A 13,364-nucleotide genomic window follows, 5' to 3' on the forward strand; every position below is an offset into this window, starting at 1 on the left:
GTTGTAGAGTAGCTGCTGCTTTTAACTACCTTATATAAAGTTAATTTATCTAATCTGTAACAGGCGGGTTATATACTAAAGCTGTAAAAAAAAAAAAAAGTAGGCTACAGGAGTGCTTCTTTTTCCTCTCTTCATTTTCTTTGTGGGGTTAGAAGTCAAAAAAAATGAATCGTAAATATATAATATACAAGTACAAATTTGTACTAAAGTAAGTCTTACTCAGTATTTGAGTTAACTGTTACGTTCAACCAATGCTACCAGATTTTCCAAATTCAAATCCCTTTCATTGGTTTGACCAGTAGGTGGTGCTGTAAGCAAGGACAGGAAAATGCGGTATTAAATAAGTGCCGGACACTATTAGGACCTAATAATAAATAAAGATGGTAAATACACATCAGACACCGCTTCATGGACAAAAATGAGAGGATTTTTTTTTTACACGTACGTGCCTACCTGACAGAGCTATTAATCTCATTATCAATCTCTTTAATTGGCAATTTGCATTCGAATACATTCGTATCATTCTGTTGCACAGACGAATCAGGTCCCAGCTTGAGAGAGTCTGTCTCTTGTCCCTCAATGCTGAGAGTGTCTTCATCCACCATCCCCGGAGCGGGCTCGGTGCCAGAGGGATGCGGGCATGGTGCGGGATGAGGATGGAGAGGAGGGGGGGGGGGGGTCTTTACATAACAGCAGCTGACTCCGGATACAATTGGATGAGAAACTGCTGGGCCAAGCAGCAGCATCAGCAGCAGCAACAGCAGCAGCCCTCCGCTGCGGACTGCCGCATTGCCCAGAGCCTGTCAGGGGAGGGATGGAGGGGACAATACACGGGGGTAACTGCTCATATAAGTTTGGGCTGCGTCACCAAAAATAATGGATAAGAATACAAATGGATTGTTGTGCGTTTGAGGAAGAGGGATGGTTAAATGTGTGATTTTTCTGTGTGTGTGTGTGTGTGTGTGTGTGTGTGTTTGTTTATTAGCTGACCTGTCCCTGCCCGGTAGGCGGTGATAACGTGTGTGTGTGTGTGTGTGTGTGTGAGTGTGATGGAGGGGGGCGGAGCCGCTCGGACATGAGTAAATGACGTCAGCTTTTCAGGTCGCCGAGCACTGAAACAAACATGGCGACAGAATGGAGCGGGCAGCAGGGTTACGTCCTCACTGTCGTCGTCTGCCTGTGGAGCGCGGTCGGCGGCCGGATGGAGGCGGCGGCGGCGGCCGGGCCCGGCGGCGGGGGCGGGGGCGGGGGCCAGGTGCTCGGCATGCGGCTGGAGAGGAGCGACAAGCCCTCCAGCACCAACGACGACGGTGTCATCCAGGTGACCGAGGAGAGCTCCGTGCAGCTCCGGTTCTACGGGGTGCAGCTTCACTCGGGTGCCTGGTCGCAGATCCGCTTCACGGAGCTCACGGACGGCGGCGGCGGCGGCGCGGACGAAGAGGATGAGGAGGAGGAGGAGGCGGCGGCGGCGCGGAGCGGCAGCGGCGCGATGCGCTCGGCCGACAGGACCTGTGCGGATTTCACGAAGGACATCAGCGTCGGCACCTTCATGAACGTCAGCAGTCGAGGCACGTCGGGGCTGCTCGCCGTGCGCGTCAAGCCGCTGCGCAAGAGCGAGCCGCGGAAGGAGTATGCCCTGTGCACGCCGAGCGCGGACGGGAGCAGCTGGGTCCTGCTGGGCCACGGCGACGGGAAGCTGCTGGTGCTGGAGGAGAAGAGGTCCCTGCTGCCCGTGTGGCTGCAGGGCATCCTCATCGCCTGCCTGCTGGTGCTCTCCGGGATGTTCAGCGGGTTGAACCTGGGGCTGATGGCGCTGGACCCCATGGAGCTGCGCATCGTGCAGAGCTGCGGCACCGACAGGGAGAAGAGGTACGCGCGGAAAATCGAGCCCATCCGCAGCAAGGGCAACTATCTCCTCTGTTCACTTCTTCTGGGCAACGTCTTGGTGAACACCAGCCTCACCATCCTGCTCGACGACCTCACCGGATCGGGCCTGGGCGCAGTGGTCGCCTCCACCGTGGGCATCGTCATCTTTGGGGAGATCGTGCCCCAGGCGCTGTGCTCCCGCCACGGGCTGGCCGTGGGCGCCAACACCATCACGGTGACCAAGCTCTTCATGTTCCTCACCTTCCCGGTGTCCTTCCCCGTCAGCAAGCTGCTGGACGTCCTGCTGGGCCAGGAGATTGGCACCGTGTACAACAGGGAGAAGCTGGTGGAGATGCTGAAGGTGACCGAGCCCTACAACGACCTGGTCAAGGAGGAGATGAACATGATCCAGGGCGCCCTGGAGCTCCGGACCAAGACGGTGGAGGACGTGATGACGCCCCTGGGGAACTGCTTCATGATCCAGGCGGACGCCGTGCTGGACTTCAACACCATGTCGGAGATCATGGAGAGCGGATACACTCGCATACCCGTGTATGACGACGAAAGGTCCAACATCGTGGACATCCTGTACGTGAAGGACCTGGCGTTTGTGGACCCGGACGACTGCACCACCCTGAAGACCATCACCAAGTTCTACAACCACCCCGTGCACTTTGTGTTCCATGACACCAAGCTGGATGCCATGCTGGAGGAGTTCAAGAAAGGTGTGTCAGCAACATGTGTGTGTGTGTGTGTGTCTATTTGGGTACTTTCATCATTATCATCATCATCTCCATCATAATCATTTCTAATCATATAGCAGGCCCCTTTCTCTGAAGACCCTGCAGTGAAATGAGCTGAAAGCAGCCAGCATCACGGCATCCAGACACAAACACACACTCCTCCCCGCAGGCTCTGTCTGTGTCTGTCAGCACTATCGATGAGTGGAACATCCCCACCTACGTGTAAGCACTCACAGCAGGCAGCAGGAAAATAAAATACACAACCCCTCTAAAAGCACATTTTACTTGTGCTCATGATGATGAGCATTTTTTTCTCAGATTTGCTCATTTTAACTTCAACGCAACTGATACAGAGGTGTCCAGGGGCAAAAAGAAAAAAACGGTTTGATATCAAGTCATGTATTTTTCTCCTGTCTCATAGAAGGCAGGTCACGTTGTTGCATGTATCAAAAGATCTGAACAATATGCAATATAGATAATAATAATAATTTAGTGATTTTATTTTTTTTTGGTCTACATTCAAGAATATTTTGCTGAACATGTTCAGTTCTGGCCATCGCCCAATGTCAGCTGGGACGTCTCTTAAGCTGTCAGCGAGTGGTGTCTGCAATCTGCACACAAAACGTTTTACGGTGTGGTCCGCACCATTTTTTTGTTTTCAATTTACAGAGACGGGGTTGAGCTGAAAAAAAATTGATTCTTTTTCGGCGCCCACACAGAGCTGACAGCAGACCGTGAGGAAATATGCGCTGAATTTGACAAAAAGTGTGTTGGATTAAAATTGCTTACTGCCCCTTTAATATGAATGAGCTGTAGATTGGATCTCTTATTTTATTGGTTGCAAAAGTTAATATATTCCTATGCTATATAATGTAATTTTTTGACTTCATAGTGATGTCATTTTGATCTAATTCCTAATAATCATTTATTCTTTTTTGATCTATATATGAGCTTTAAATAGTTTCTACAGTCCTATAGGATGCAGAGATACCTCAACAGATTTATTAACATTGCACGAGGTCACTTTCTGGCTTGATGTGTTTTGACCTTTGACCGATCAGCTCCAAAAGTGAATCATCTGAATAATGCAGGGTAATTTCTTAATCTGAGAGTAAAGACAAGACTGATTATGTGTGATTGTGTATGGGTTTATTTTTAATAATTCATTAGCCACATCAATGTTTCATATAATCCAGTTTTTATTCCCCCTCAACACTCAGCAGTGGATTTGTAAATCAGCTGCCGCCTCCTGTTTGATGGGATGAAAATCTGCACGTTCAGGCCACAGGATTAGAGCCGGGAAATCTCAGTGCTGATATCTACACCTCGAATACAAAGCGGTTATCATTACACTGTTGAGGCTGCCATGTAATGAAACATATTTTGATGATATTAAAGGTGTAAGATTGTATGCCTGCCGTTGGACAAAGACAAATCTGAAAGACAAATTCCAAATCTGCCGGATGAGAGGTTATAAAAGAAACAAAAAAATATTTTATTATGAATGTCTTTGCCAGTTACTTGGATATGGATGTTACTATGGATTATTTGCAAATAACTATTTATTTTGAGCATTGGTTGATTCTTTTCTCAGTAAGTCACTAATGATGAAAAATGCCCATCATACCTTCCCAGAACCAAAGTTGATGTCTTTAAATGTCTTGTTTTGTCCTCACCGACTGTCCAGAGCCCAGATGTATCCCATTTACTCTCAAACAAGAATAAGGAAATGTGCAAAGATAAGAAGCTAGAACCAGAGAAATTACTCCGTTAATCAATTATCGAACTACCGCAGTCGCTGGTTAATTGTCTGCTGATCAACTAACCCTTTGAATCCTCTATAAAAGGCCAGAACATTATGAAAACCCCTCATACGTTTCTCTATCCTGAGGTGACAAATGTGTTGTTAAAGATGTTCACTTTACTGTCATCAGACTCACATCTTAGATGCTGAATTTTTGCTCAAAAATGTATCCAAACAGCTGCTGATTGGCTTGTTGATCAGCTCATTGGGTGTCAGTCCCTCAGTGGTGAATGGTAGAAGTGACTCTCAACTCGAAGGTTGGAGCCGGCATTCAACACCCTTGAAAAATGTCACTGATCTGAAGCTGCTGCAGGGGTTTCGCTGACCGCGATCTCTCCGACCCTCAAGTGAAACGTAGTCCGGAGGCACAAGTCACTGCACTGTGTTATGCGTCATCCTCCAGGCCAGCGACAGCATGTGAACTGGCTCTGTTCACAAACAAACACAGAACCAGGCCTGTTGGCATTGTCACATCCAGCCACAGCCCAGTGTGGAGGCCAACGGCCAGTAACATGAGTCATGTCTCAGACAGCGTCATCATCGTCATCGTCATCATCATCGTCATCCATCATCAGCCATCGTCATCTAAAAAGCAGGAGAAGTGTCATAATCCAACAGTAGCTGAAAACAAAAAGGTTCCAGGTCATGTTGGTTAAATAAAACATTTGGATGAACTATTATGTTCACCTGCAAAGCGCTGCCACTGTGGCTCAGGAGATAGAGAGGGTCCATCCCCTGGTCCGATTCCCGGCTCCTCCAGTCCACGTGTCCCAGGGCAAGACACTTCACTCTGAATTGCCCCTGATGGCTGTGCCAGTAGTGTACAGTATGAATGATGTGTCATAGAAAAAACGCTGTGTATAGCAGCACCGGATAGGCAGTGCCATATAAATACAGCCCATTTACCATAAAAGTGATATACATTTTAAAGAATAAATGTTTTCACATATTTTCAATAAGTAAGTAGCAGTATTACTTTGAAACAAATTAGAACAGGTATTAAATTCATTCAGTGAGGTATTAGATATAGGTATTAAATGTAGATAAAACCCTGGCTAGTGTCATCTATTTACCTCCACCAAGGACGTTGTGTTTGTCCCCGTCTGTTTGTTGGAAGGGGATTCAACGGGGACATGTTCGGTGACTTTGGGCCACACGCAAGCACGTGGCACATACATGTAGACAGGTAGCAGCATCATGGAGCTCAGTAACGGTGACAGGTTTCCTGACCCAGCAGCTTTGCTCCTGTTGAACCGCGTCTTCACTCGGCTCTGGTTTGGCAGCGTTCAGTGCACGTGTCATGATAGTCCACATGTAGCTACATCCACACTAGTATAAGCAAGTCAACCGTCTTGCGTGTGTTTTCTTTGATGAAGACGGCAGGGGGTGGATTCATCTGTTGCCCCCCAGTCTCCCCCTCCAGTGTCTCCTCTTCATCTGGTTTTGGCAGTTCCAAGCTCCAAGGGTCTTAGTCCAGTCTGGGCTATATTAAGGCACCAGACTGTCCCGATGCCAGCAGTCAGGATAAATCCACTAATGGATCGAACTGCAGCACGACTGGGCAGATTTCTCCAGATTAGAAAAAGAAACAAAGAAACAGACAAGAAAGCATGTTTTCATGTAGGAGGGGGGATGTGTTTGAAGGCCAGCCGCGGAAGGAGGCAGCAGCTGCAGTGAAAGTCACAAACTCGCCGCGCCTCCCTCGTGCTTGATGCTGCCCTATTTTCCTGGCAGTGGATTTCAGCCCAGTTTGTGTGAACATAGAGAACTGTATAGAATCACTAGATGTTGCACTTTTCATGACTGGTTATAACATTGAGCTGAACTCTCTCTCTCTCTCTCCTCACCAGGTAAATCCCACCTGGCCATCGTCCAGAAAGTGAACAACGAGGGGGAGGGAGATCCCTTCTACGAGGTGCTGGGATTGGTCACCTTGGAGGACGTCATTGAGGAGATCATCAAGTCAGAGATCCTGGATGAATCTGACCAGTACAGTGAGTCGGCCATGACACTGGTGCAAATGTCTCAACACATGAACATGCACTCGGAAGATTTCATTCATTAACACGGACTTGGTAATAAAGTCAGCGCTTTACTTACCAGTGCAGTCATTATTGGCAATAACCAAGAACATCAAGAACTGGCGTTACAATCCCTAAGGATCCACTACTTTACTTACCAGAGTCTAGTTGTTTTTGCGATGACCACCAGATGTATCAACTATCAGGATACATCAGGAATTAAGATTCAACCCTGGTCTGGGTTAGTGGTGAGCGGGCAGGGAAGGATGTCTAGCTCTGAAAAGATTCATTGGCTAGGACTTGGTGTTTAAATCCCTGAAGAATCAGCAATCCGCCTGCCTTATAGTTGTTGTGCCTGGACATTGGTGAAAGTACCATTTGTCTAAGCAATATAATTGATCAGTTAAGGCTATCAAAATAATAAAATATTAATATAAAAAATGTTAATATTAAATAATAACTTTGATTAATCTCAAAGTTCCTCGGGGCGCCACCCTTCAAAGGAAGGGAAATGATAGCCAATCAATTGATTTAGTCTCATTTACAATATGCTAACGATCAATTGATTTCTGATTGATGAATAAATTAATAATTACCACCAGAATCACCACCTTGGTAGTTAGCAGAGGTTGAAGGATTTGGAGTTCTACCAGTCAGAGGTTGGCAATACTCACACTTATGCAACATTAAATAGACCAGACTGCATATGTAATAACATTTATTTAAAAGACAAGTTGAAACAACAATATCTAATCTAACTGTGTGTGTGTGTGTGTGTGTGTGTGTGTGTGTGTGTGTGTGTGTGTGTGTGTGTGTGTGTGTGTGTGTGTGTGTGTGTGTGTGTGTGTGTGTGTGTGTGTGTGTGTGTCATACATAGTCATTGTTTTTGGCCCCGCCAGCTGTAGCCAACATTACGACACATCATCAGTTTGTTTACATTTTGGCAAATTGGCCCAATTAAAAGTGAGATTGATTTGTTGTCAGCGTTTCTGGTTTGCAGTGCACCAGTGCTTGAACAGACCACGGACTGTAAATGAAGATGGTCGCCGCGTCCCCACTTCCTCCCATTATACAAAAATAGAGCCAAAATGTCCCAAATATAGGCACTGCCATCTTGCACTTTTGATGCCAATTGAGCCAGAGTCAGCGCAGTAATGGTCGTGGTGTGAATCAAGGTTCCTGCAGTGTTAACCCTAGGACGGAGTTGTAGCAGCGGCGGCAGCAAAAAAAAAAAATTGTGAGCCGGTACGCTTATCGATGCTGCTTATCGATCCGGTACTTTAACAGTACTCTTATCGGTTCTTGTTTCCTTTTTAGTAGAAATGTTTTTTACAAAATGTGAAAGAATGGAATGGACAAATGTTTTCTTTCTCTCACTGTACTCGGTACATTGTTGAACAATGAACTGCACTATTTAGAACAAATAATTAACATAATGTACACGATGTGTGTTTTGAGTGATGGGACTAACATAAAGGCTGTCAGAGGAAAAAAGTATCACAACTCAGTACATACAGACAGACTGTTACCTAAACCTGGACTCTACTGATGTAAAAGGTCGTAGGTCTTTCACTACGAACCTGGTCACAGCGAGGTGGAACTCATTCACTCTCTGCTCAGTCATGCTGCCACCAGCTGCAGATGTGAAAGGCTTTAAACTTCGATGTACTTCCACTAAATGTTTTGACAGGTCGCTCGTGTTAGCGCCTTTACTTGCAAAATATCCGTTACACTTGTGTCAACAAGTGTTTTTCTCCATTGATTTTGGTGGAGGACAAATATGTACTTTAACTCTCTGCATCGTCACACAGAGCAGTTCATTGTTTGTCTTTGCTGCGCAGTTGAAGATGGCCACGCCCCCTGCACAGACTCAGACCTCTCCTCAGGATTGGGAATAGTGACAATTCGTCATAGACAAATGCATTCGATTCTTCAATACCGTGAGCAGCACCGATAACGTCGGCGCCTGTTGATACTAGGGTCTTTCAATATTTAGCACCATTGCCCGTTTAATAGCGGGTTTCTGTTCCCACCCCTAGATAAGACCCAGCCCAAACTCCTCATCCGCCGCTACTGGATGCATATAGGGGAAACGCTGTCCTGCTAATACACACACACGACCAATCGTGAGTCACTAAGCTAGGGGTGGGCGATCTGGCTAAAAGATCGTACGACGATGATGATAGAATCACAATCCAAAATCGGAATCATTCATTCTGAATGGGAATAGTGAAGATTCTTCATAGACGTCAGCGTTAATTTCTTCGTTAGCAGCACAGAATATGATAATATATATTTACAAAATGAATATCTGTTGGTTGTAATGATTGCACGCAGGTTTTCTGTAACAAGATCGTTGCACAAACTTGGCCCGCGATCGGTACAATTCCTCAGATCAAATGCCAAATTAAGATTGTTACTCTCAGCATCAAATAACTTGAAAAATGAACACTTTTACATTACATTGTTGTGATGAGAACCATCAAAAACTAAAGCTGCAAGCAACGCTGGTCGTGCCCTCGCACATATGCAAAAGTTGGTGTGTGACCCAGATATCACTTCCCATGCCCACTATGTGTCGCTAGAGAATACGCAGTAATACCACATCATGGTTATGTACATCATGCATAGAGTACACCATGTAAATTTCATGTAAATCAGAGGATGTTTGTCATAGGTCATGTGTTGAGGTTGGGACAGTGATCATGCATGAGAAATTTGGTGAAGATATGGACAACGTGGCATGGAGTTAAGGGCATTCTGATGTCTCGTGGTTGCGAATGTCAGTGTGCAGCCATGAAGCATCAGACTGCCGTGACTCCACTCCACAAAGAGGACGTCACACGAACACTGACAGATTCCAAAATATCACATCATGTAAGTGTCATTGTTCTTTTTTAGCTAGTTCGAGGTGAATAAGTTAAACCTGCAGGGCAGAGGAACGCCCCCTATTATGGAGTAACAGCAAACTCTGCTGCGAGGCCACGCCCATGGCCTTCCAAGGAATACAAATCTTTTCATAGCTTTTCATCAACAAGGTATTTTGATGCGCGGACCGAATATGGAGTTGCTGTGATTGATCCTCTAGGACAGGCCTGGCCAGCCCGCGGCTCCCGAGCCGCATGCGTCTCTTTGCCTGGTTTCATGCGGCTCTTACGTTCATATCGAATTTTGTGTTTGTGTTTTTTTTTGTGTATGCGTGTTCACTTGAGTTCAATATTTCCATCTCACGCAAATGGTGTGGACGCAACCGAAAACTGCCCGCTCAGCTTGGAGGGAGGGAAAACCTTATTGTTGAGGAAAAAAATGCACAGCAAAACGAAAATATGAAGATGAACACAGGACGTTTTTAACAGAGTGGGAGAGTTTATATTGTTTGTTGAACGTGATGGCAAGCCATTCTGCCTTATATGCCAGGCGTCATTAGTGCATTTGAAGGCTTCAAATCTTCAGGGCCACTTTCCAAAAGGGACTGAACTTCGCAAAGCACAAGTTAATCGCTTTGAAAAGTCAGGCAGAAAAGCAGAAACAGTTGTTCCAAAAATGTACGAAGCACTCAGAGGCCGTAACGCTTGCATAGTATCGACTGGCTTGGAACATTGCACAAGCTAAAAAGCCATACAATGAAGGGGAGTTCGTTGAAAAAAATGCCTCAGTGACGTTGTTGAAATTTTGTCTCCTGAAAACGACAAACTAAAACGAATGGGAATGGTATCAGACGTCCAACTGTCCCGCCACACTGTTGAACACAGAATATCGGACATTAACACGGCCATTGAGTCGCAGTTGCACTCTGATCTTCAAGTATGCCAGTATTTTAGTGTCGCATTGGATGATTCTTGTGACATACAAGAAAAGCCTCACTTGGCAATATTTGTATTCTATATTTTGTAATATATACCAGCTAACATCACAACGTACATGCAGATAACACAAAACAACTTCTCTTTAAAGTACAACAGCATTTATTAACTTTAGCAATATCAATGTACAATCAATACTACTTTTTATCGACAAATGTCTGTTATAAGCTAAGCTACCAATCTGATGATGACTGAGGTCCAGCACCTGGTCTGTGACGCAGGGGCGCAGCGGCTCAGCCGGTGAGCCGGCGCGTCTCTGGTCTTTGAACAGGCGACAGCGTGCTGAGTTCAGACACGATGACAGAGCAACACACGATAGTCCGCCGTGGTCGAACACAAATCACAGTCAAGCAACACTGATAATAACGCGGTTGTTATAGCAGCAATAAACGGGACACGGCGGTCCGGTACAAACTTCACAACAATACACAGTAAGTTAAACTTACTGAAACACACATAAATAGCCTACATTCTGCCCAGAGCTGAAGCCTCTTACTGTACTCCTTTGCGGGGGAACGAGCGTGCGTGGTCCGTCCTCGGATGCGGCGATTTGCGAGGCGGGAGCCGCGGCGCTTCTCGCGACTGCCGGCGGTGCGCGGCCCTCCGGGTTCGGAGGCGGTCGACCCGGTTGAAAGACGGTGGGTTCGGGTCTTTCCTTCTGCAAGGGTCAAATCGACAGAGTAACAAGGCGGATTCCGGTTCGTCCAGCGAAGTGGGGAATCCTGGGGCCTTGTTCGGCTGCGTGCGCGGTCACTTCTTTGGGTTTTCAAGAGCAATCGTGGCGTTGGACGAAGTCTAACGTAGGAGTGGTTGCCTCCTTTGCAGGAAAGAGGAACCCACCTGATCAAAGCGGGGTTTCTTTCCCGGAGAGCGATGAGCGGTGGGCAATCGCGCTGTTTTATAGAGTCTGTGACGTCACGCGACCCCTCGCGGCGCCGTTGCAGGTCAACGAGGGACGCGAGTTGGGCTGTGTCCAAACCACGCCCCCAGGTGGGAGATGCGGGGTCGCTGCAGGTCGCCGCCAGGGGGGTCCAGGGGTCTTGGCCTCGCTTTCTTCAGAAGACCATGCGGTCGGGCTTCTGAGATAACATGTAGGCCTGAGGTTGTCATATACCCATGGTGCTCGTGCACAACGGTCCTATCACGAGCTGCGTTGCTCACCGGATTGATAAATAGCCGAATCAACAGGCCAAATATACAATAACCTTTTAACTCAGCTGGTTAGTTTATCTTAGCATTAAGACTGGAACAGAGAGGGTGTCAGCTAGCCTGGCTCTGTACATGTGGAACAAAATCCTCCCACCAACACCTCGAAAGCTCCTTGAACGTTATAGCATGTTTGTTTGCTCCGTAACCGAAACCGAAGTGTAAAAGTGAAACGTTGGGATTTGGGATTGGGGTTATATGCCAGACTGTATCTGGGCTCGAAGCAGGTGTTTCCTGGAGTATCGCTGTCACCTTGGTGGTTACCAAAGAGTCAGCGAGGATAAAAACCTCTCTTGTTTCTTTGCCGCTCTCTGTCTTTCTCTCTGTAGCTGATAACAGAAACCGGAAAAGGGTGGATCCCAACAAGAACAAACGCGACTTCTCCGCCTTCAAGCACGACGCCGACAGTAAAGTGAAGATCTCGCCGCAGCTCATGTTGGCAGCTCATCGCTTCCTGGCCACAGGTGAGCTCCGAGGGGGGCGGCAGCTTATCTCACAGTGGGCCGGCGCGGATTTGCTTCTCCGCACCTGCGGCCTCTGGTGGACTATCACCGCTCCCTGTGGGACTGCTATATGTGTGTTGACCCTGATGTGAAATAATCACTTGATCTTAAATACTTAAGGAATTGTTATTATTTGTTTTTTTTTAAATTTGGGTCAATTGAGAAACAAACAGTTAAAAGAACAAACAATAACAGAAAACAATAGATCATCATTTTATTGCACAAACAATGCAGCCCCCAAACTCCCCTGAAACATCTAAATGAATGGGAAAATACTTCAATGGATCACCTAGATTGTATTTTTATTTTAGGTAAAATATAATGATTTCAGTGCAGCTTTACTTAAAATAATCACTAATAATATGCAAATTTTCTTTCTAGTTTAGTTGAAACACAACAGAGCATTTTTCAAATTTCTAGATAGAACGTAAATAAATCAATGAAATGAGTTATTAATTGAAATAAATTATAATGACAAATATAGAGTAAATGGCGACAAATGATAATTATAATACCTAAATAAATATATAAAATTTCCTTTTGTTTCCAAAATATCTTGGTCAGTTAATTTATTTTATTTTGTTTTGAGTCTTATGCTATATGCTTAAACGTTTCAAATTTGCAAAGAAATGTGTTTCAAGTCAAAGTTGAGTCAAAAGTCTTCTTCAGCTTTGTTTTCTGTCTTGAGTCTGACTGATGGGCTCCAGGTTCATGCTTCTGATTATTACAGTATGCCAAACATGTCAATTTCATATGGAGTTATGAGAAAAAGTCAGCCCTTCAACACATGGTTACTAATAACCTAAATTTTGAGCACTAATTTCTTTATATAATGTTCCTGTTTTTGCTTTTCCTTTTTTTACTGACTGATCAGTTTCTGAAAAGAATATTTTTCAGTCAACGTCTAAAAGACAGAAAGGGTTTATTGATCATTTTGTACCATGGATCAACAGACACTCAAATCAGAGACAGACACGGGGAAAGCTGAATAACATGCATGCAGATAAGTTGTGTTTAGAGTCAGGCTTGTTCAGCCTGTTTTTCTGCTTTTTAACTTTATAAAATACCAAACTGATAGTTTTCGTTGACGCTTCTTCTGCCGCCCCCTTCTCCCAGAGGTGAGCTTGTTCAGCCCATTCCAGATCACAGAAAAGGTCTTACTGAGGATCCTCAGACACCCGGATGTCATCCAGGAGCTCAAGTTTAACGAAAATGACAAACGCTCGCCGCAGCACTTCCTCTACCAGAGGGGTAAACCGGTCGACTACTTCATTCTCATTCTGCAGGTAAACGCACATTCACATACCTTTACACAGACACGCTGTGGAGATGTTGAAGCCATGCACTCTGGAAAGTGA

The 13,364-nt window shown here is 45.7% G+C and overlaps 1 protein-coding gene across 2 annotated transcripts in view; it reads left to right on the forward strand.

Moving 5' to 3' along the window:
• Positions 1 to 978: 978 nt before the first annotated feature.
• LOC118301337 (metal transporter CNNM4) overlaps positions 979 to 13,364 on the forward strand; it is a 43,718-nt gene continuing 31,332 nt past the window's right edge. For both annotated transcript variants that reach the window (XM_047330552.1, XM_047330553.1), the window contains exons 1-4: positions 979 to 2,591; positions 6,264 to 6,407; positions 11,833 to 11,967; positions 13,123 to 13,292. In XM_047330552.1, coding sequence (XP_047186508.1) covers positions 1,124 to 2,591; positions 6,264 to 6,407; positions 11,833 to 11,967; positions 13,123 to 13,292 — 1,917 coding nt within the window. In that variant the 5' untranslated portion in view covers positions 979 to 1,123. The remainder of the gene's footprint in view (positions 2,592 to 6,263; positions 6,408 to 11,832; positions 11,968 to 13,122; positions 13,293 to 13,364) is intronic.

Source organism: Scophthalmus maximus, chromosome 2, assembly GCF_022379125.1.
Source record: "Scophthalmus maximus strain ysfricsl-2021 chromosome 2, ASM2237912v1, whole genome shotgun sequence".
In the NCBI taxonomy this organism is placed as follows: Eukaryota; Metazoa; Chordata; class Actinopteri; order Pleuronectiformes; family Scophthalmidae; genus Scophthalmus; species Scophthalmus maximus.